Source organism: Rutilus rutilus, assembly GCF_951802725.1.
Source record: "Rutilus rutilus genome assembly, chromosome: 24".
Lineage (NCBI taxonomy): Eukaryota > Metazoa > Chordata > Actinopteri > Cypriniformes > Leuciscidae > Rutilus > Rutilus rutilus.
Genome location: NC_140228.1, coordinates 13,986,856 through 14,010,720, shown reverse-complemented (window position 1 = coordinate 14,010,720; position 23,865 = coordinate 13,986,856). Strand labels below are relative to the sequence as shown.

The 23,865-nt window shown below is 38.0% G+C and overlaps 1 protein-coding gene across 4 annotated transcripts in view; it reads right to left on the bottom strand.

The window, feature by feature from the left end:
* The window catches only part of ctdspla (CTD (carboxy-terminal domain, RNA polymerase II, polypeptide A) small phosphatase-like a), a 36,924-nt gene extending 13,290 nt beyond the window's left edge, over window positions 1–23,634 (bottom strand). For 2 of the 4 annotated variants that reach the window (XM_084398965.1, XM_084398963.1), the window contains exons 1-3: window positions 23,179–23,598; window positions 3,499–3,656; window positions 1,546–1,578 (exon numbers count right to left, since the gene is read on the bottom strand). In XM_084398965.1, the coding sequence (XP_084255091.1) occupies window positions 1,546–1,578; window positions 3,499–3,575 (110 nt within the window). In that variant the 5' untranslated portion in view covers window positions 3,576–3,656; window positions 23,179–23,598. Of the gene's footprint in view, window positions 1–1,545; window positions 1,579–3,498; window positions 3,657–23,178 lie in introns of all 4 variants that reach the window. The other 2 variants (XM_084398964.1, XM_084398966.1) reach the window with 2 other exon arrangements.
* Between the last annotated feature and the right edge of the window lie 231 nt (window positions 23,635–23,865).

Sequence of the window (23,865 nt, the reverse complement as noted above, 5' to 3'; positions counted from 1 at the left end):
ATCCTAGCATTCATTTAATGGCTTTCAAATGCTTTACAATTCATTACTTGCTTGCATTATGATAATTTGCTTGCTTTGAGAGAACAATGACAGCCGGTTTGTGGTTCTCTAAATTCCAAACTTAACCTTTGCCCCATCCAGACACTTTCAAAATGCATTATTGAGAAGATGTTTGACATCATGCAGTTGAAAATATGAAACTCATTATTGTTAGCCAGTCAGAGCGACAGGATCTGGAAACAGGCAGTGAGACATTCCCAGCTCTGATCTTAGAAAACACCCATGGTTTGATTACAATTACTGTGAGAATTAAACCTCCTGCCAGCATGTTCTCAGCGTGGATGCTGGGTTTTTGCTGAGCAGGCAGAGGTAGGTGAAGTGTGTGTCAGGATTTGGGTCTCCCCTATCTCTGGCCCATCATGAAAGCCTGGCTCAGATCAGCAAACCTCTCTGCACGCTCGTCCTCTAGCAGGTGCAGTGTGGGATGGATTTGACTTTCTGAGACTGCTGTTGTCCTCGAGTACAGCTAATTGCTATCAACAATATTATGACAGTACAAACGGGTAAAGAACAACATGAAATGGCATTTGGACAAAAGGAAAACTCTGTCATCATTTACTCGCCCTCATGTCCTTCCCAAAAAGTATGACTAGATATTTTGAATTGGGGGGGGGGGGGGGAGTCTATATACAGTAATGTAAGCCAATCACATTGTTTAGTATTCGACTGACTTTCATTGTATGGACAAAATTTTTTTTTTGAAAATTTTCATCAGAAAGACCAGGTTTGGAATGACATAAGTAAATGATGACAGAATTTTCCCTTTTAGGTAAACTATTTATTTATTTATTTGTTTGTTTCAGGGACAATACACATTAATAATACATAAAATATGTGAAATGCACCAGGATTTACCTAAATTGGCAAATTTGTAGTACTCAAATTCTGTATTTTGAGTGAAATACAATTAGAAAATATAAAGGGCAGTTTGGGGGATTTGATGTGATATGTTAGGCTATGATGTTTTGATATTAATGGTTCATATTTTTCCCCACACTTGCTGCTTTGGTTTTGTCAGCAGCAAAGGCATAGTTATGTGCCGATAGATATGAGATATAAGCTGTGCGTGAATGTTTTCTGTACTGAATAAAAGTAGATGCAGGAAAGGTTTGCACTGCAGGTCATTGCAAAATGTATTGCCGTAGACTGCAGGCCAGTGATAGGCTAATGTTAAATGATATTAAAATACATAAACCAAACAAAATATGGAATATTTGTTCAATGCATTAGTCACAATAGTAATGTCTTTGAATAATCTTCATGTAATTAATTCAATTAAAATGTTGAATCAATTGACAGCACAAGTTTGAAATCCCTCTGTCATTTATGAACAATATGTGGCTGTTTTCCAAGATACTGCTTTTTATTTCTTTATGTAATCAAGTAAAGGTGCGAAACGCACTCCAGAAAAACAAAGTCAGGCAGGTTTCTCTCAAAAGAGAAAATATATGCATAAGCATGCACCAAAAAAAAGATAATACATACACTGGGAATTGGGATGACCTGAACCTGATCACACTGAAAAATAAAACCAGACAGAGAAAAAAATAAATAAAAAATAAATAGAAAGACAGAGGGAAAAAACTAAATGGGAGAAAGAGAATAATCAAAAAAAGCAACAAAAAAAGCACAACAAACACAACACTGTAAAAGCAAACAATGCAACAGAGATTACGAACAGTTGTACATTGTTATTACATGACTAAAACACACACAGACATGCTAACAAAAATCACATCCTTGTTCACAGTGTAATCTTGTCAGGATTCTCTCTGTGAGGGCTGGGAAACACATGGGTTTCATTTAAAGTGTCTGTGGGTCTAAAACAGAGCAGCTTAGAGTGCATGCACATCCAAAATGGCAGGACATTTCTCAGCAGATCGCGAGTCATTTACAAGCAAACATTCGCAGTAACGCGATCTGATTCAGATCCATTTATAGCTGCCTGTACCTGCTTTGGCAGCACACATGAGTGTTTGTGGAGAGCCGAGGCTTAAAGTTTCACCATGGACAGTGAGGTCATTTCACACGGTACACTGCCCAGCGTTTGGATGTGTGTGTGTGTGTGTGTTTGGATGTGTGCAAAAGATAGAAAGAAAAAGAACAAGAAAGAGAGTGAGGGGTAAATACACTTAACAATCGGCACAAGACACTAAATGGGCTGAAATAACTCTACGCCACAAGTATTTGAAAGTGTACTTTGTAGTTTTTTTGGTAATATTGCGCCAGTCTTCTTGGTGAACAAAAAGTCTTATGTGAACAAAAGTGTCCGATAAAATGGCGATCAGCTGGTCATGTGATCTCAATATGGCGGCCCCCATGAGGTGGTCTGCTCCATGTAAAATAAAATAAAACAGCTTTTATTAGCCTACTGGTGGACTGGAGTCTTCATTAGGGGTGTGCTAGTACAAAATAAAATAAAATAAAATGACAAAATAAATAAATTAAAATAGAATGGCCCCTTTATTGTAAAAGAACAGCCACACAGGGATCAAGTGTCAGTACATTATATATTTGCACCATCCCAGTCTTAAGCTTTATTTAAGATTTATTGGAGTTCAAGTATCGATTATGTCTCCGATTTTTCATCTAAAATTAAAATAGAAATTTGTTTGTATTTTTATTTCACCAATTCAAATTTAAAATCAATGTTATAATAAATTTGGCTAGTCTTTATCTTTTGGCAAAAGTCAATCTCAATTTGATTCCGTTCCCAATAGGAGAAACAACTGAGATATTAAAGAGATCTCATTTGTGCTTTTTACTTTCTCTTCGTGGTGACCTGCTTTGAAAAATGTCTTTATAAAACTGAAAACAACATGTGCAAATAAACAACATTTTCTGCATGCGCAATGCATTCTTAGTGTATTCCCCCTTAAGAGTAGGCTATAGCGAATGGCAGAAGAAGAGAAAGAAAAAGAAAGAAAAAGAGGGGAAGGAACAAACTGGGCAGCAAGTAGACACACAAAAGACACACATTTTATTGGAATTAAATAACCAGTTCAGGAATGTGTGTGTGTGTTTGTTTGTGTGTGTGTGAGAGAGAGAGAAAGAGAGAGAGAGAGTGTATGTGTGTGTGCGTGTGTGTGGAAACTGAAGAATGTGTGTGCGAGGAAGCAGGCCCATCATTTCTAGAACTGGATGGTAAACATCACAGCGAGTTCACAGAGTTCGGAACAGCTGGAAAACTTTGCGGTATGGACACGGGAACAGCGTGCACAGAGCCTGCATTCGGGCGCAGCTCACAAACAAGAAAAAAAAGAACGAAAAAAAAAAACTCAGCTAAACCGAGAGAAAATGAGCAAAGTTTGCTAACAAACAGACGTTATTCTGAGCTGACACAACATTAGCAATTCAAACGCATAAACTAAACTGTCCAATTTCATGCATCCAGTGCCGAAGATTTTCACGCCGTTAGAGAAATACATGAGGCCTCACCTTTGCAGGGCTGCTGTTCTCCTCGGCAGGTGGAGGGAGGGAGCAGGTCTTGTTGTTGGTGGCTGGTGGTTCTGCATTATAGTCCCGGAAACAGCAGAAGAAGGGACTAAAGATACTTCTGTTCCTGTGTTTCTTTAAACTGCTGTTGGACTGGGAGACTGTGACAGAGAAAAACACACACACACCACCACGCGTTGGTCACTCCAATGTACAAACTGTTCAAAACATCTGGGGCTTTACCTTCCCTGCCCTGTAACTTAAAACCCGCCGGCCTCGCATACAGCGCACATTCACGAAGGAGGTCGTAACGAGTGAAAAAACAACGGTCTGTTGGAGTTTGCTTATTGGTTACTGTGTAAAGCACACATGACCGAACAAGTGTGCAAACAGCTCCTTTTGTGTATTATGGTACACAGAACGCGTCTCCATGGACGACTCTGTCACCTTTGCCCCCTGCGCTTGCACGCCTGCTGTTCTGCGATTGCATTCCATGAATACAACTGCTCGTCATCCTGAACAGCAATATATCTCAAGTACACTTACACAACCAGCATTAAAAGCTCCCACAAATCAGACATTGTAAAAGCTGATTGTGTGAGGAAGACATGGTTAAGCTGATGGCAGTGGGTCTAAAATCCTTTTAGAAAAAGAAATCGAGTCTGTTACATCAGGTGAACGCTTTATAGTTGCTATGCAAACATATGTATGATGTTAAGGGTCAAAATAAAATAAAATATATAAAATACAAAAAAAAGCAAAAAAAAGCAAATAAAATAAAATAATAGAATAATCAAAATAAATGCAGAACCTTTCAAAATAAAACAAAACAAAAAGCAATAAAAAAAGCAAAAACAAAACCAAAAAGCAATAAACAAACCAAAAAGCAATAAACAAAACAAAACAAAAAGCAAAAACAAAAGCAAAAACAAAAGCAAAAAAGCAATAAACAAAAAAACAAAAAAACAAAAACAAAAGCAAAAACAAAAGCAAAAAAGCAATAAACAAAACAAAAAGTAAAAACAAAACCAAAAGCAAAAAAAACAAAAGCTTTCCTTTTGAAGTAACTCGTTTGCCCATCTCATAAGAACATTCTGGGTATGCGCACATATTTGCATGATATTTTGTCCAGCAATTGGAACTACAAAAACGGCACTAAGAAACAAAAAAATACGTAATATTTCCAAAGTCACACCACTTGGTTGCACTTCAGTTGACTTGCTGGGTAATAAACAGAGAAAAAGACTGGATAACAAAAACTTGCTCTCTAGGTTATCTAATGAGGCCTGCAGGGCAGACCAGGTATTGTTATTGGAAGAACAGGTCGCTCTTGGCAGCAGCAGAAGTATGGCAAACCAGAAGAGGTGAGAAAAATAGCATTTGGAAAATGTGTATTTTATATGTTTCCTTTTAAATTGAGTAACAATATGCTCAATCACTGATGATTGAGATGTCGGTCTAGATGTCTTGTGACCTGCTGCGTGTTAAACTGGCACGGTACAGATTGGGTTTCACGTTATCCAGGTCAGTCGTGAGGGCCAAGTGCTCTCCAAGCGTCTGTTGTTACTGCATCTTAAAGTGGTAACAATCAACCAATTATACACTTTCATTAAATCAGAAACTAGTACAGAGCAGTACAGGTTTTTGCAGGAAGACTTGTAGTTCAGCCTATTATTTGTTCATTTAAGGATAACTTATTCAATTTGCATTTAAAAACTCTCAAACTTTTTGTGCCAATTCTGGTCTTGGCCAGGAACAGTATGTCTTGTCCAAATGCTTTTAAATTTCAGCGTGTCAAACCTCCTTACATAAAGGTTAAATAAAAATAAAACCCGTGAGCCAAGCGGGTCTCAATCTCATAATGGAAGAAGCATTAGGGTAATAGCTAACAGCATCTGTCTGATTACTGCTATTGGAAAACACATAAGGTCACAGAGAGCATCAGACAATGAGGAAATCCGCTTCCTGTGGCCCGATATACAGCAAAGAACTCAGTCCAGCCCAAGTACATTAGTCTTTATGATGATCCCCAAACCACAAGCTTTAGCTGGAGCCATTATTAACCACCTGTATGAGAACAGCAGGCCACTTCTGCTTATATTTTATATAAGGTGACTGCACAACATGTGAAGTCTGTGTGATTTAAAAGGGAGGTATTATGGAATATAGTTTAGAATATACTTTATTTATTTATTTAAACCTTTTTTTATATACGGTCACAAAGCAAATGTCCTTTATTGTATGAGAGCCCACGTGTACAATATTCAGCATATTTGGGGATGCTGCTTATTTTACCAAGACAAATCATAACATCCATAACAGGCCATACATAGAGGTCTTATAGAAAACCCTGCTGATGGAAAATGGTCATGTAAAACAAAAGTTTGTTTCGGTGGAAGAAGCATTAACTAACATTATAAAATACTATTAAAAAAATTAATAAATAAATGAAACTAAATGCCACATGAGTGCAATGTCGAAAACATGTGCAAAAGATAATAAAAAAAGTACATAAATAAAAAATATATTTCCACAACTGCCTCATTTGTGTTCTCACACAGTAAGAGAATATAAACTTAAAATTAGTGTTATAAAAATGTATTCTTTTCAGATTTTTCCGTGAGATCAGAATCACTGATTATAGACTATTTTGACAAGTCTCAGCAAAATATGAGATATTGTTGAGACCGAACAGGCGACACATTTGAAATTATTGCTGTCCTCTTTATATAAAGGAACAGTCACACAAGGTTTGCACCATCCCCCCAAAAAAATATTACTTTTTTTTTTTTTATTAAACAGATTTTATTCGGTATTTTTGAGAAAAATAAAAGAACAGTAACACGAGGAGTCACTATGTAAACAGTTCGTAATGTACTTGTGCAACACTAATTTGAGAGATGGTGTGGGCGTCACCAAAGACAGAGGCAGAGGCACCAGACCCTCTGATTTTCTATCTAACTATAATTACCTGTCAGTTGACAAGCTCTGAGGCATAACGAGACGCAAACGAGCCGAACAACCTTCCACACAGAAATGCTAGGGTGATTTAATACTTTATTTAAAAACATAACTACACTCTTAAAGTTCTCAAGCTTATTATAACGAGTAACTAAGTCTACTGAAGATACACAGTCTGTCATAGAACAAATGGTGCAGTCCGACCTCTGTGCTCACATTCCCAAAACACCGTTCTTGTGCGATCCCTCCCTCCCGGGCCTCCATTTTGAGACTATTTTCCCGCCTTGATCGTCTGCCCTGCACGGCAGTCTAATAATATGCAGGTGGGAAGGAGAGATGGAGGGAGGTGGGCCAGCGCAGTGAAGCCTGTACCCTTTACCAGCCCTCTGAACAAGCATCCGTCCAACACAAACAGGGTTTTCTCCACACGCACTCGTACAAACATACCCATCTAAAAACATATTCTCTGGTTGACCACAGGAATGTGGCTGGAGTCAGTTTGCATGGCGGTGCTGTCCCTGCTGCAGCGTATTCTATTCAAATTCAACCTCACTTCACTAAAATGCAATCATTTGTCTAACAAAGTAGAGATTAGGTCTGCACGATTAATCGAAATACCGAAATCGCGACATGGCTTAGCGTGATTAAAATCGCAAATCGCAAAGGCTGCAATTTGATTAAATGTCTCAGAGTGTATAGCTGTGCACAATCAGCTCTTGTTCTCAGCATCTCAGAGTGGCCTGGTTGCATAGGAATAAAATAAAATAAATGTTTATTTCATTATTGAATGTATTTATTTTGTGTAGCCTATTAATTGTCTCTTTCTACCAGTGTTATTATAGATAACTAAACCTATAACCAAAACTGAAAAAATAACTAAATTAATCACTAATAAAATGACCTAACTGAATATATATATTTTTTACACTTATTTTACTTCAGCTAGTTGCCAAAGGTACATTTATTATTTTCATTTAGTTTAACTTAATGTTCTAAAATAGCTAAAACTGAGATTAAAATTAATAAAACCTACAGACATAAAAAAAAAATAAAAAAAAACCTAATAAAAATGTCAAATAAAAAAAAACTTTAAAAGTAGAACGAAACTGGAAACATAAAATTAATTCAACATATTGATAAAAACGATAGTATCTAATAAAAATATAGTGTTTTACATGACTATTCTTTTAAAATGAAAGGACATATTCTATTCTCATGTGGCAATTTTGCTTTTTATTTATTATTTTAGAAGAACATTTTCCATCAACAGGCTGAATTCTTTTATGTGAATGACCTTTAATTATTGATTGTTATGATTTGCAGTTTGAGTTCATAACATGCATTTGGGAACGCAACATGTGCCAACCATCTTCATAAATGTGTAATGAAAAGTTTTTTATAATTCGACTGTTGTCAACAAGAGAAGCATTAGGAGCTTGATGGTTAAACGTATGAATTTGAAAATTAAGAAATTAAGACAGCCATAAATATTAGAACTGTTATTTTACTGTTGTACTGTAAAATAAAACTATTATTATTATTATTGTTAAATACTAGATGTTTATATTTGTATTAATATTATTGTTAAATACTAGGTCTTTATATTTGTATTAAATATTAATAATGTATTGTTTTGTTTAATATTTTAATTTAGTAATAATAATCATAATCAAAATATGATAATAATAATTATTAGTATAGTCATTTGGATATTTAATCAAATTTTTTATTAAAAATGTGTTTATGCTAAAATTAAGTTCCTCTTACTCTGTGTACTTTGTTGGTTGAGTTGTCATAACTCAAAAAGATTAATGCAAGCTGTTGTGTTCATTTTGATTGGTTGAGCGATGCGAGTGTAGTAGAGCTACCAATAGGGTTGGGAATCCAGTTCTGGAATCGGTACTTGTTATAAAATAAAAATGTCGATTCCACTTATCGATTCTAGTGTGTGGATTTTAATCTGGTTTTAAACCATTCAAGCCAAAGAAGACGTGAAATAACTCAATTCGGGTCTTCTTGCGCTTGAACAGAGAGAAACAAAATTATGACAAAATATCCTCATAAACACAGTCTATTATGTCTTAAGTGAACGTAAACAGTTGAGAAAGAAAACGCATGTGTAACAGTATATTGGATCAGTGCATTAGGACTTAAAATTACAGCAGCCTATTAAAATCTCCTGCCATCTGTTTCATTACGGTTAATCAAAGAACAAAAGAGAAAGAAAATCACTCACTGATCTTTACTGAATAACTTGTAACTTTAATAAGGATTAATCTATATATTGTTTATAAAATTTACATTTGATTTCAAAGTTATATTTATTTGTGCTATACTAATTTGCAGATTTGTTCTTATTGTATTGCTGACTGTTTTCTTGTCTTTAATGTGTAAAACTTATATAAGTTAGTCTAATTTATTAGTTGGCTGTTCATGCTGCGAATTTTTGTTCATGGTATTCAGCTGCAACAGAATATTTAGCAAAAAGACAGAATAAATATGTTTGATATGTAAATGTCTTATATTGGAATCAAAACTTGGAATCAATAAGAATCAGAATTGTTCAAATTCAAACGATACCCAAACCTAGCTACCGCAGGAGACAGGATGAGATAAAAACCCTGACGGTCCTTAAATGCTGATGTTTGATTGACAGCTATCTTTCTGGTAAATAACAAATGCACAAAAACAGAATTGCACAGGGAATAGCTGATTGACATGCAAATCAAGAGTCGCAAAGACAAATTCATACTGCAGTTTCCAGCTTAGCGAATGGAACTCTGGCTGAAGCTTTGTTTTCATCGTGTGCGGACCATTCCCACAGTCTGCGAGTGAGGTAATCCGATGCAGAGCGGTCACATGGGTGGGCACGGCCTCTTTGCTTTCACAGTCGAAAGAGGAAAGCAGAGGAAATTCCTGACATTCCTGACAGGAAGAGATAATAACCCTCTGACCCAAAGCGTGGAAAACTGCCCATCTGCAAAGAACACAGACCCCCAGCTTCATTACAGGGGTCAGAACTGGCTGTAGTCAGTGTGATTGTGAGGGGAGAGTGGTGTAAAGGAAATGGGGGAAAGGTTAAATAAGAGAGGAATACAGAAACAGAGAGAAGCAAGGGCCGGTTAAAGCATCAAACGTTTGCTCGGCCGTTGCTTTAATAATTAAGAAGCTCAGTCCACTGTGAGCAAACAAAGGTAACAAGGCTAATAAAAAACAAGTTCACAAATCTGTTTGCGGTCTTGTTCTAAAAGCTGATCCGAACGAGGAAAAATGAGAAAGAGATTTACTGTATATACATCCTCTACACTGTATTATCTTACTCAAACGATTCCCTCAGGCTGATTTCTTCCCTAATCAGCCAGATGAGAAGTGAAGATCCATGTCTTACATCATGGGTTTTTAAATGTTTGCATATTCGCTGTGCTGATCACATTGTCAAGTCTCGAGTCAGTTAGGATGATGTAAACCGGAGGACATCACAGAGGCGAGACAGCCGAATGACGAAGACCAAAATTCCCCAAAATAACCTATTCCTGTAATGTCTACAAGGATGTTTTTCATGTCTGCATCTCCTAATCCATATAATTAAACTGGTATTGGAATGGAATGAAACTGGACTTTGTAAGCCTTTTGACTGAACGATTAAAAGAACTTACTACATTGGTCAGGCTGGTTGTTTTGTGTGCAATCAACAAAGAACTTATACATTTTTATTTAGAAAGTTATTGTGTCTATTACTTTGTATAATCCAGTGTTCTTATCTCATCACATTCAATTCTAAACTCAGCTAAAATTGAAAAAAATATTTTATTTTACTTAGCAGCAAGAACAGCAGTGCATGATACACTACTGTACAGTATCGGTTAGTTGTTTTTGACAAGGAAACAATTGCCGCCTCTTACTGTGATGTCAAGTAAGCACTTGTTTGAAGCCTCTTGTGGGCATTACCAATGATCCGTATCAAAGTACTTGTTTTGCTTTGGAGATAACTAGCACTTATGTTTGATGGCTTTGTGAGGGCAAAGAGGATTGTACCATGATGAACCGACTCAAAGACATCACCTTGAGGCAGGGAGTTCCTTATCCTGGCTTGACCAGGTGTGCCTTAAAATACAAATGTATGAGGTAAGACTTGGTACAGCAGAACTACAATTCAATGTTTCGTTCCACTGCCTTACACAAAGTTTTAACAAGCAAACGGACAAAAAGAAGAATGATCTGTCAGGAAACTATATTCATTTTACAATGCATTGAGCGAGACAAGGAAAAAGAGGAATTCTAGTGTTTGAAGTCTGAGAAGGCTAAGGAGTCTTTTATCCAATATGACAGCCTTAAAACATACAAAAAAAAATCGTTTTAATGGGGCTGAGAGCTGTGGGAATGGCATGATGTCCGCCATGATGGAGAGGAGCAGGCAGAGCGAGGGAACGGGGGGCTTTCTGACGGGCAACCGTAGCCGAAAGAGCCGTCGTCGTCCACCAGGGGACGGAGGAGTAGGAAGCCGTACACAGAGGAGCGTCCAGTACCATCGCATGGCACCGCGAGTGACGGCCTCTCAGCTGGTTGAGGACCGGCAGTATGTTCTGGGAACCGGGCCCAGAATTATGTTTCTATCTTTTCCTCTCTCCCCTCTATCCCTACTCCTCCTTCCGTCTTTCTCTCGCCTCATCTGTCCTTACCCTCAGGTGCTGCAGCCGCCATGACGGGGAGTAGAGCGGAGTTTCGTGGATGCCCCCCGACCTGCGAAGGGCGATGGTGGTATGGCGCCACACCGGTCTCGAGTCACACGGAGGAGTGACGACAGTGCAAAGGGAAGGACCAGGCCTGGGACATTCATGTTGGTGCTTTTGTCTTCTGTTACCCCTTTTCCACCAAAAAAGAACTGGTTCGGAGACTGGTGCTGGTTCAAAGTTGGCTCAACTTCCGAACCTTCTCAGAACCTGTTTGTTTTTCCACTGACTAGAGAGCCCAGCGAACGACGTCGTTACGTCACTGTGTACGTTGCCATAGGCTACGTCTTAGCTTTCCTAGAAACGCTTGCGCCAAATTCAAGCATAACAGTTACAATGGCGGACTACATCGTCTTTCTGCAAATGTTTCTCCTGGCTTTGCGATCCTATATTGGGGTCAGAAGACGACGTTTAGAACACATTTGTGCTGCTCGTCTGGATTACTATAGACGGAGGTTACGTTCGAGAAGAAGTTCGACAATAACCCCGCCCCCAGACCCCGACGTAAGCATGACGTGGTAAAAGAACGGTTCTAGTGCAGCAAAGAGTTGGTGCCGCTTTGGAACCAATTTTCCTGGTCGAGAACCGGTTCTTTGGCTGTCGAAACACAAAGAACTGGTTCGCGAGTAGGCACCGGCTCCGAACCGGCACCAGCACTGCCTTGGTGGAAAAGGGGTATGTGAGGGGCTTTCGTTTTGTTGTTTATGTTTGTTTTGTCATTAAAGTTATGTTTACTGTTTGCCAGTTCCTGCCTCCTTTTTCCCTGAACTTGAACTTTGGAGCCGCATTTAATTAAAATGAACTAATTTCAATATTAAAAAGATGCAAGTTTTATTTTTTATTTAATATTATTTGTGTATAATATTTTTTGGTGATTTTATCTGACATATATGGTGGGAATATGAGAATGTACTGCTTGAACCCACTACAAACAATAAAGTGAATGATCTGATCTTTTCCCCAAACTGCTTGGTAGTGACAGTGTTGGGGTGGTATGAAGAACTCATCTCTCATGTGAGTTTGTGATGTATCGCGTTGTTGACGAGACCCTTCCGGACCCTGCGGCCACGTTACTGCAGCTGAAGAAATCAAGGATGTGACAGACGCGGTGGAATTAGTCGCTGAAAATAATAAGAGAGATGTGACTATTCAGCCCTGTTACACAACACGTCCCACGTTGTTTTGGAAAAAGCAGAGGCAGAGCAGATGAGGTGGGAGGGAGAAAAAAGACTGAAGATAGCAGATGTAGGACTACTGCACACAATATGTTTCGTGCTCTGTCTCTGTCTTTCTGATTCTGACATTAGCATCTGATCCAGGCATCTCTCGGGACTGATGCGAAAAGGGCACGCTGGTGACAAAGACAGTCTTACAAAGAGACGTGTGCCTGTAAGTTGATTTTTATGCAAATAAAAGTGCTTGGATTGACGGTTGAATTCCCCATGACTGGAATACAGAATATCGTATCTAAATTTGGTAGGGCGTCCCCGTTATTCAACTCAGAGAATGTCGATGGTCATTTGCAGGTTACTGCTGCTGAAAGCAGGTAATCATGTCGTTTCCACACACAAACATTTCCCTACAGCACCACTGTTCCACTTTATACACTCTCAGGAGATAAGCTCACCGTTAAATGTAGTTCACCCTTCACTTTGAAGACTCAACGGAGACTCTCAGATTTCATACAGAATGGCATCGTTTTACAGACCTAGACACACACACACACGTGCACTAGACTTTAAATAATCTGTTATATTCTGATGTGTCCTTTCACAGAGAAAATGGGAATTTTCCATCAAAAATAAAATTGAGCATGATAATTCAGGAAAATTAGTGGGAGACGTGGCCTAGTGGGTAGTGCATATGCTGGCATTTATGAGCAGGCGATCTGAATTTGAATTGGAGATTTTCTGAAGAAAACGTTAATTGCATGAACCATATAAAACCTGATGCCACGTTGCTAGTGTGTTATGGATGGTTGCTATGCAGCTGCTAAGGCATTCTGAGTGGTTTTAAACCATTGCTAGGATGTTGTAGGTGGTTGCTTACTGGTCCAGATCAAAATAAGAAAATGTAAGTGGGATTGAGTGACCGTATAAAATCGTTCCCAAGTTGCTAATTTATTGATGATGGTTGCCAGGGTGTTGCTATGCAGTAGCTAAGATATTCTGACTGTCTTTTAGAATGCTGCTTTGTGGTTGCTAGGATGTTCTGGGTGGTTGCTTACTGGTCCAGATCAAAATAAGAAAATGTGAGTGGGCTTGACCATACAAAACATTACGCCACTTTGCTAGTGTGTTTTGGATTGTTGCCGAAGTGTTGCTATGCAGCTGCTAAGATATTCTGACTGCCTTTTAGCATGTTGGCAAGGCAAGGCAAATTTATTTATATAGCACATTTCATACACTATGGGCAATTAAAAGTGCTTTACATAGAAAGGAATTCAAACAATCACACTATGGCAATTCAATGTTGCTTTGTGGTTGCCAGGATTTTTTTGGGAGGTTGCTTATTGGCCAAAATCAAAGGTAGTAAATGTGAGTGGGCTTGACCATTCAAAACCTTCCACCACTTTGCTAGTGTGTTTTGGATTGTTGCCACGGTGATGCTATGCAGTTGCTATGGTATTCAGAGAGTTTTAGCATGTTTCTATGTGGTTGCTAACTTGCTATGATGTTCTGGGTGGTTGCTTATTGGCCAAAATCAAAAGAACAAAATGTGAGTGGGCTTGACTATTCAAAACCTGCTGCCACTATTAGGGTGTTGTGGATGGTTGCCAGGGTGTTGCTATGCAAAAGGTATTCTGGGTGTTTTTAAGCATGTTGCTATGAGACTTTTTTTAAGTCTCTATGATATTCTGGTCTCTAGAAATGGCTCAGGTCTCTTCTGTAAGTCCATTTCATTTGTCCATTTTTGTCCATTCAAAATAAGACAGATAGGTTATAAAAATAATAGCACACCTCTCTTCAACAATCCAAATGATTTGAGGTATCATTCATGTCTATAGCACAAAGGTGTGGGAAGGCACACACACCAAAGATCAAAGCTCTAACTTTAGAAGTATGAGCTATAATAATATTGACGCTTGCCTTGGCAAGCATCTATAAAAAACTGTAGATTGGAGTGTAGGAGGCTGTGAGTACTTTAACCTTTCACCACAGATCTGCCTGTTTAAAGTGATCTGATTCAAAAGGCATCAGTGCTTGAAATGGTGTCAACATCATCAGAGCATGTTTTGGTCATGTCCCAGCCTGCCTCAATGTTGCCTCAATCTCCTGTAGCCACTATTACCCCTCAGCTAATAGAGTGAACTTGAGCCTTTTATATACGGTGACCCAGAAGTGCACAACACAACGGAAATGAGCCACAACACAACGGAAAATGAACAACACAACGAAATAAAGCCGCAACACAACGGAAATGCTTCTGACCACTAGAGGGCTCTCGGAGCGCGATAAAGCTAGTTTTCCATGCCACTGTTCTATAGAGTCAGCAGTCTAAAAAATATATCAACACCACAATTAGTTTTAACAGTATGTAGCTAACCATTGTATATCGACATGTGTTAATTCAAAATCACCTACATGCATTAGAGCTAATAAATAATACGTTTTAACAAATTGCCGGACGTTCCCTTAGGGATCATGAGCTGTGGTAGCGCGTCAAAGCATTCTCGAGTATAAATACGCAGCTATAATTCATGTGATTTTCAAGTAATATTTTATGTCGATAATACTGTTAAAACTAATCGTGGTACTGATATATTAAGATTGCCGACTCTATATTGTGTTGTACATTTTCCGTTGTGTTGTGGCTCATTTCTGTTGTGTTGTGGATTCATTTCGTTCCTTTTTAAATTTCGTTGTGTTGTAAACTACTGGGCCACCGTAATTATACCCAGTTTAAAACACATTCACAGAGAGAACCACTCTGATCCCAGGGGACCGCTGACTGCCCACAGAGCCAAGGTCGGTAGGTCTAAAATTGAGACTCTCTCCACTGGAGGAAACGGCTGTTTCTGCCACTGTGAAAACAGGGTACAATATCTGAATCATGCAGTTATGATGATTAACATTAACATATAATGGAAAGTCATACTGTTAAAATGGACTTGGATAAGTCAATATGTGGACATAAAAGAAAACTGTAAGGCCCTATGAAATCCATTTTCAGAATCAGAATAGGAAAGAGCTTTATTGCTAAGTATGTTTGCACGTGCAACAGTGCACAGATAGTAAAATAAAAGATATATTCGTAAAGAGATACGAAAAAGATACACATAATGTATATAAGATATAAATAAACAAAAAATAAATACAAAGTAACATTTATTTGTTGTGTTTTGTCACAGTTTATTAATAAATTTTTTCGTCTTTCGTTTTTTTCGTTTTAATTGTTCTGGGCTCCATTTTAATGGTTACATGAAATTTTAGTCATCAAAAAGCATGTCTAATTCAATGAAATCATGAAACTTGCAACAATTTATCAAAAGTTTAACAAAAAATGTGTTTCCTTTTTTCCCAAATTCATTGTTTTTTGTATAGATTTTTTCTGTATTCAGTGTTTAAAGGTTTAATTAAATGAATAAGCAAAAGGCATGTCTAATCAGTTGAATTCATAGATCATGAACAATTTAATAAATAATAATGCTTTATAAAATGTTTTATTCTTTCAAATTTCTTTTCCGGATTTATTCTTTTTTTTTTTTCTGGATTAATTATTTAATAAAAATGTATTATCAAAACAGTGTTAATAAAATGAAGGCATAAAAACAAACCATTTAAAATTCTTTCAAAATATAATAATAATAAAAATTGGCAAACAAAGTGCTGCACAACAGAGGTTTACATTTAATATTAAAACATAGAACAAAAATGGTGATATTCCTTAAAAAAATTTTTTTGAGTTACTGCAAATTATTGCTATTTGAAACATCTAATAAATGTGTATGTATAAATAAGTGATTTGTATTTTTTCCCACTTGTTATGAAAATTACATTAAAAAAAAAAAAAAAATTATATAAAAAATATAATTTTGTTGAAAATACATATTTATGAAAATACAGTATTTCTGGTACCGAATGCCTTGTACTATTGCAGCTGGAATGATGATTAGCATTCGGTCCAAAACAAACCAGAAGCAAAGCTCAAACAAAGCTCAAGAGATCTGCTGCATAAATAACACAACAAGCACAAACATACGCTGAAGCACAAATTTATACTGCTACTCTTAGAGTCTACAGAGGAGCTAAATACAGAAAACCTAAGACTGAGAGAACCATAGTATTTCACACATTCACACTAAGATAACATATACTAACACATTAACACACACCCAGCGCCATCAAATGAAGAACTCAGGAGGGTGCCAGTGAGTATCATTACACAAGCGGAAGCGAAGCCCACCCACACTATCTGACCCTGATGACTTCTGGCTACTCTGACCGCCAACAATCTCCTCAGCTTCCTTTCAACACCTCCATCAGCCTTCCAGAAGCCACAAATCCACAGACGGCGTCTTCAGAGATGACAATTAAAGAGAGGAAGAGTGTCTTAGGAAGAGAATAAATACCTCTTAGGCTTCTGATGGTGGGTCTGATTTAGTGCGGACCGTTTCTCAAAAGCGCCTCAAGCTTCTGAATGTCAACAGATGCATCACCTTCTCCAAGCCTCCAAGATCTATATCTATCGATTTACACTTTTCAGATTGTTTCAAAAGAGCTTCACAGTTGCGCACAGAAAAAATCAGTGATGCAAACTTCATCAGATTTGTGGATTTACAGTACATTGTTAAAAAATTCTGCTTGAAGATCAAGATACGTCATGCCAACTTAAGGTGGAAATGGAAGAGTTTTAGTCAGTCCAGCAGGTTTAAACATGAAGTTCAGCCAGTAGTAGATGACTGGCTTATCAATGGCCATTAGCACGATGATCATGCTTATTAAAAACTATAGAACACAACGTTTTGGTATTTCTGCAGGAACTAATGTTTAAACTGAGAATTAGGAGGTCAAACATCCTTTTGCTATTGAGCAAGGCGACAAATCCATTTTTGCATAAGGACCACAACGTTGGTGCTCTCCCATGTTGAAATATGATTCTGTAGGAGGAGCCAGGCAGCTTCTAATTGGCTGACGATGTGAGCGGTGTGGGGATAAACATCTTCGCTCAGACACTTGCTAATCTGATTAAGGGTAAACGGCTCATCCAATGATTCCTGACAAAGTTAAGACTTATTAGAGCAAAGCTGGTCAGTTCAGCAGCAATGCAACACCAAAGCATGGAGCAGTACAGTGAATTCGATTAAATTCAATCCCATCCCATGTGGGAATGTATCTGTAGCCTCGGGATAGCCAGGGAAACTCTTCCTTTTGAACTCTATTAGCACGTCATGTTCCAATATGCTATTTATAGAGAGCAAAGCATGATGGGGGAAGCCAGAGGCATCTTTATAATGTCTCCTCAATAATAATGTGGGCATCTCACTGTCAAATATGTCCCCCGTCTAAATTAATCATAGACGTCCGTATGAATGTGTATGGCTGTGGCTTTAAAGAAGAGGAATTTAAGATGTACAATTTCTGGGACAGTATATAAAATACATTATTAAATAAAACTATAATATACAATAATTCAATCTGAAGACATACATAAACTACTGTTCAAAATTTTGTGGTCAGCAAGATTTTTTTCATTCAGAAAGGAAGTAAGTAAAGAGTAAAGACTTTTACGTTACAAATAAACACTGTTCTTTCAGCCTGATCTCACGGCAGTTCGTACGAATTCTACGAGGTGGCTAATTCGTACGAATTCATACGACCTCACTCGTACGAATTAGTACAATTTTTGCTAAATCGCTGACCCCTGACCCCGCCCCTAAACCTACCCATCACGTGGGTTTAGACAAATCGTACAAATTCGTACGAGTGAGGTCGTACGAATTCGTACGAATTAGCCACCTTTTTATCACTCGTACGAATTCGTACGAATTGGTCGTGAGATAGCGTTGGTTCTTTTGAATGTTATATTTATTTAAGAATCCTGAAAGAAAATGTATCACAGTTTCCGCAAAAATATTAATCAGCATAACTGTTTTCAACATTGATAAAAATAAGAAATCTTTCTTGAGCACCAAATCAGCATATTAGAATGATTTCTGAAGGATCATGTGACACTGAAGACTGTGTTATGATGCTGAAAATCACAGGATTAAATTAATTACATTTAAAAAAAATATTGAAATAGAAAACAGTTATTTTGAACTGTTATACAGTATTTCACAATATTACTGCTTTTACTGTATTTTTGATCAAATAAATGCAGCCTAAGTGAACATAAGAGAATTATATACTATATGAAGAGGGATGCACAATAGTTTTTGGCCGATATTAGAGTTTTGTTTAATTTATTTGTATTGTTTGATATTGAATATTTAATTGTTGTGCATGCTCATTTCCCCTTAATTTTTACACTTAAATTACCTTTCAGTTAACTACACTCAGTTATAGTTGATCTTAAAAGCAATAATAATGTAATACTGTTAAATGTAATCTTTAGCAAATCACAAAATGAATATTCCTTTTTCACAGGCTATTATGTATTATAATGTTCCGATGCCTAAATTCTCTAGTAGCATTTCTAGCATTCAAGTCATTTTTAGTTTTTATTTATATGCACAATATAGTATAATTTTAATATCAGTGCATCCATATAAGAAAAAATCTAAATAAACTACTTTCCCTCATCACAATCCATGCCTGCATAAAGCTAATATAATCCATAATTTGCACGAAGCAAGCCAAACAGACTGCATGTCAACCACAGATGGATGATACAGGGGTTGTTTATACAGTTGGTTGGATAATAGTGTTTCATGCTGATTGTATGATGTCATCATGTGCTTCCTGACATTAGCTGGCCTGGCCAATTCCCTAGCGCTTATGCTATGAGTTTTTGTGGACTGACAAAACAAGGCCTCATGCCTCGCAAACAAACATAATGTGTACTCTAATCAACTGGAATTATGAGCACATATTTGTAATTTGCAGCACACTCACTCAGAGACCAAAAAAGGCCTCCAGACTGTACACCCGACCGCATTCGGTATGCTAAGATTGCAACAAGAATGCAAAATGAGAGCATATTCCCAAATAAAGTGGAAGGAGACCTAACCTTGACTGACTATTTCTCTTAGAGACTAAAGGGTAAAAAGCTTTTAACAAGCCCTAAAAGTCTGTACCTCATCCATCACGTGCATCTACAATTGGATTCGCTTTATCACCTGTGACGGTGTTTGTCCCGAAACCCTCAGCAATAAGATTCCAATGTCAACTTCATTAAACTCAATACATTATGCATAAAGGTGCAATCTATAAGCACAAACACCAGCGCCGCACTCAAAACACGACAAGCATTTGTCAGATGCTTCTTTGCTTACAATGAAACCGATAGGTTTCTGAAAATAGCCCCATCTGGTTTGAAATATTCAGCAAGCGTGGCCGACATCCAAGGCCACTGGGTCAGGAGAGTTTTTCACCGTACGAGGGGACCGGTGTGTGCAAAGCTTCGTTTTGGAAAGGGAAGGTTGTGTTTCTGCATGACAAACCTCGAAAGCTATGCTTCATTATCCTTTTTTTTTTAGCTGTAGATGAGAGACAGTGGCATCTTTTCAATGAGATTCTTTAAATGCAAGCTCAAAGAAAGCTCTGAATATCAAAAGCAGAGATGGGAATTCCTGGCCATGCAAAATCATAAGGGGTGTTCAAGCTGCATCAAGCAAAGTAAATACATTTATTATATGAAATGCCAGTGGGTGCCGCCCTCAGTGGACACGTCATCTAAAAACTTAATTTCAGGTTAAAGGAATAACAACACAACATGGAAGTAGATGCGATTGGAGGTTTTAAAAACAGAAATGTGAAGCACAGGGCACTTACAATAATCATTCTGTTAAAACTTCTGTATTATTTGAACTGTAAAGTTGTTTTAAACTAGATGTACCGCATGGCGGTACAAAATATGACCTCAGGCCTGCACTGGCTTTCCACAAAAATAAATGACGTGGAGCAATTTGGCTGTATTGCGTGTTTATGTATATACCTAAAAAAAGTAGTAGTATGTGCATGTCTGTCTGTGTGTGTGTGTGTTTGTGTGTGCGCATGTGTCTGTGCATGTGGATTTGTATGTGTGTGTATGGGTGTGTGTCTGTGCGTGTGCGTGTGGATGTCAGTGTGTGTGCATGCTTGCGTTTGTTTGTATTCCTGCATGTGTGTGTGTGACAGTATCATCCTAAACCAGCAACCCTTCGCTCAACAGCACCATCTACAGGCCGATGAGTGTACAGTCACTAAATGTGCACATAAATGAATTTATTTTATACCCCCCCCATGGATGAAATTCTACGAAACTTAGCATACCCCCAGAGGATGTCAAGTTAATCATACACATGAAATATGGTGCAGTTCTGAACATCTCCACTGAAGATAGGGGCGATTAAAGCAGAATAATATTGCATTTTCATTTTTTATGGGAGGGGCGCAAATCACAAATGAGTGATTATGGGCTAGGTTGATGTGGGCCCTTAAGACCAACATACCATAAAAATTTCTTCATCCTCGGTTCCACGGTTCCAGTAGTTATTTAGGAAAAACTGCATTTTTTGGGTTTGGGGGGGCCCAGCGCGGGGGGGGGGGGGTGCCCCCCGGGGACCAAACAAAATTTTTCCGTAAAAGTCTAGTGGGGCTACATGCCCACCAAATTTCATGTTCCCCGGTGTTTCGGTGTCCCTGGTATCGTTGACGGAAAATTCAGTAGATTGACAAAAAAAAAAACTTTGACAATCCCTATATGACCGCTTTCGCTAGCTACGCTAGCGGCGGTCATAATAATCAATTTCTATTCATTTGAATTTTACACATCATGGCTATACTATATAAACAGTGAGAATGTCATGAAAATTCACCATATCTATTTACAAAATGCATGTTATTGATCTTATTGTGAACGATTCCTCCATGGAAATCTTTCAATTAAAACGTCAACTCAATCTTCTCGTAAAACGATAGACTTATCTTTGGTGGCGAATTTTTCAATTCCACTCTCAGATGCATCGATAGGGAAGAAAGAATCTGTCATTGCTTCCATTTCAACCATTCACTTTCAGTGTGTCTCACTGCAACCCAGATTTCTACTTTTTTGAAGAAAATTATTTTGTGTTGATTAAGTTTTACTAGTACTGAACCTGGAATATTTCTTTAAAGGACATTATTTCCAATCATCAATCACATTAAATCTGTTCAAAGAATTACTGTGATGTAAACAATGTTGCTATAGGGGTCCATTCACTCCCATAAGAGGTGGCAGGCTGGCAGCTATGGCTTGATTTGCGAGTGTGCGAAACATGGCCGTGCCCGTGCTGAAATGATTATTTATTTAGGACCACTGCTTTACCACTTCATGGCAAAAACAAAATACGCCTGGCTGACAGACAGAGCGCTGAACTTATTCTCTGGAGCCGAGCATAAGAGGCCAACATTTTTGCAGCGAGAAACATCTCTGAATCTAATGGGCAGAATTCGAGCTTAGCTGGCATCCTGTCTCATCCTAAATCAAAAAGTATGTTAAACTGATACTGATATCAAGACATGAGGGATTCCTTTGTCATGTGATCCTCTCATAGTGGAGGTATCCTCAGTCAACTGATCCAACTTCCCGGCAGGGGAGCGGTGAGAGGGCGCTTTACGTCCCAAAACCAGACCTCGTCCTTCTGCTCCTCTCTCGTCAAGTAAGCCCTCCAACATGTGGACTACCATCTGTTTGTGCTCTAAGTGACTGTAAAATGTTTATGTTGTGTTGTTATCCTCAGCCGAAAGCCACATGAAAATAATTTACGTGATTTATTTACTCGCATTAATTCATTTGGGCTTAATCTCATAACTTCATCTCACATTAGTGCGTGTTGTGTTGACTTAAGCAGGCACAAGACTTCCATGGGTTTAAACACTCTCTTGAGAACTACTTAAATGAAGAAGCAATTATAAAAAGCCACTGATAACTGCATAAGTAGGAGTTTGTTTCCTGACGCTCCATGGAAGTGCTATGGAATTCAATAAGCATTTGATACCATATTGTTTTAATCCCACGAAAAACAAGGGGTTTAACCGCATTAGGCTTCAGATGGTGACCAAAACAACTCAAAATGTGTCAAGAGCACTTGGGGAAAGTGCCAAGATGGAGGAGATATTGATTTGCTGGGCAAACTCATTGAGTAAAATGAATCTTATTTAGAAGCACTGCAAAATCCAAAGGGAAAATTAACCAAGACATTTCTGCTTCACTGTTAACCCAATCCTAAACTACAGACAGCAGCAATCCACCGCTTACACTGAAATTACATCATATGTTTAGTAGCAGTTAAACTGATTCTTTCATTCACAGTTACTGCTTTCAAGAAAGAAAACCATCAACATTTCTGAGCGGAACAATAACGCACGTTTATCATTTGAAATTGGTACAAAAACTGGGATCTGAATGGCAAAGCAAGTTCAGTGTTTTGATTTCAGGCTCAGTGGCATTAAATAATTTGATCCGCTTATTGAGGCTCTGGCTCCAGCACAAGCATTAAGATTGATGCTTAGGGAAATAACTGTGAGCGAGTACAGTGCATCCATGTTAAATACATTGTTGCTTAAAACCACGAACAGAAGGCAGCTGACTGGAAACACTTGTTTTGAGATTCTCAGTCAGAAGGAAAATTTTTTTAACAAAAATCATATTCTGTATTTTAGTTTTGATTTCCAATAAAAAAACGTCAATAATATAAAACTATTAAAAAAAATAATAATTATTACAATTTTAAAAAATAATAATTAGTCTTTATAATCTTATGGATTCATCAAATCTTAAGAGCATCAACAGCAAAGCCGCAGTGATTCCGCTGTCAAAACAAAAACATCCAACATCCAGTCACATAAGCGGGCGCCTATCGCCTTACCTTTTTCTTGACAAGAAAGGATCTCTTCCTCCTTTGGATTTGCTACCTGGGTAATGATGGACGTGTTGTCCATGGAAACGGGATTTTATTCCTCCTCAGTCACTTATGTTTTGATAATTTTCAGCTAGCCTGATGCTAGCGAGCTAGCGGAGTGAGTCCAGATGGCAGACGCACCATTCACCGCACACGATCTTACACCACCGCATCCACATAAACATACAACACACACTTCATGATCATACGGCGATCGATGCAAGACGATATGCTCCTGTCAGATGACGGCAATCGGCGACATTTCAGCCCTCGTGTGAAATCAGGTCTATGGAGATCAGTGACAGAGAGTGTGTAATAACAAAGAGTCTAAATCTGCAGCCGCTCTTTCTCTCCCCTTCTCTCAGTGTGTGTATATGTGTGTGTGTGCGCGCGCACACACACATGATTTGACCGTGTGAAACTACCCTTTAGAAAAATGTACCATGGTAAGGTAACCCTACAGTTACTTTTACTTGACATCAGCCACACTGTCAAAAAAAGTGGGGAAAAAAAAGTTTGTGTACACTTAAAACAACCACACAAAAGAAAAAAGACGAAGGATATTTGACACTTGGATATTTACAGTTTGCGTCGTATCAAAACCATCTAACAAAGAAGTGTAAAGCAAAGAAAACTACATAGGCCTACAAAAAC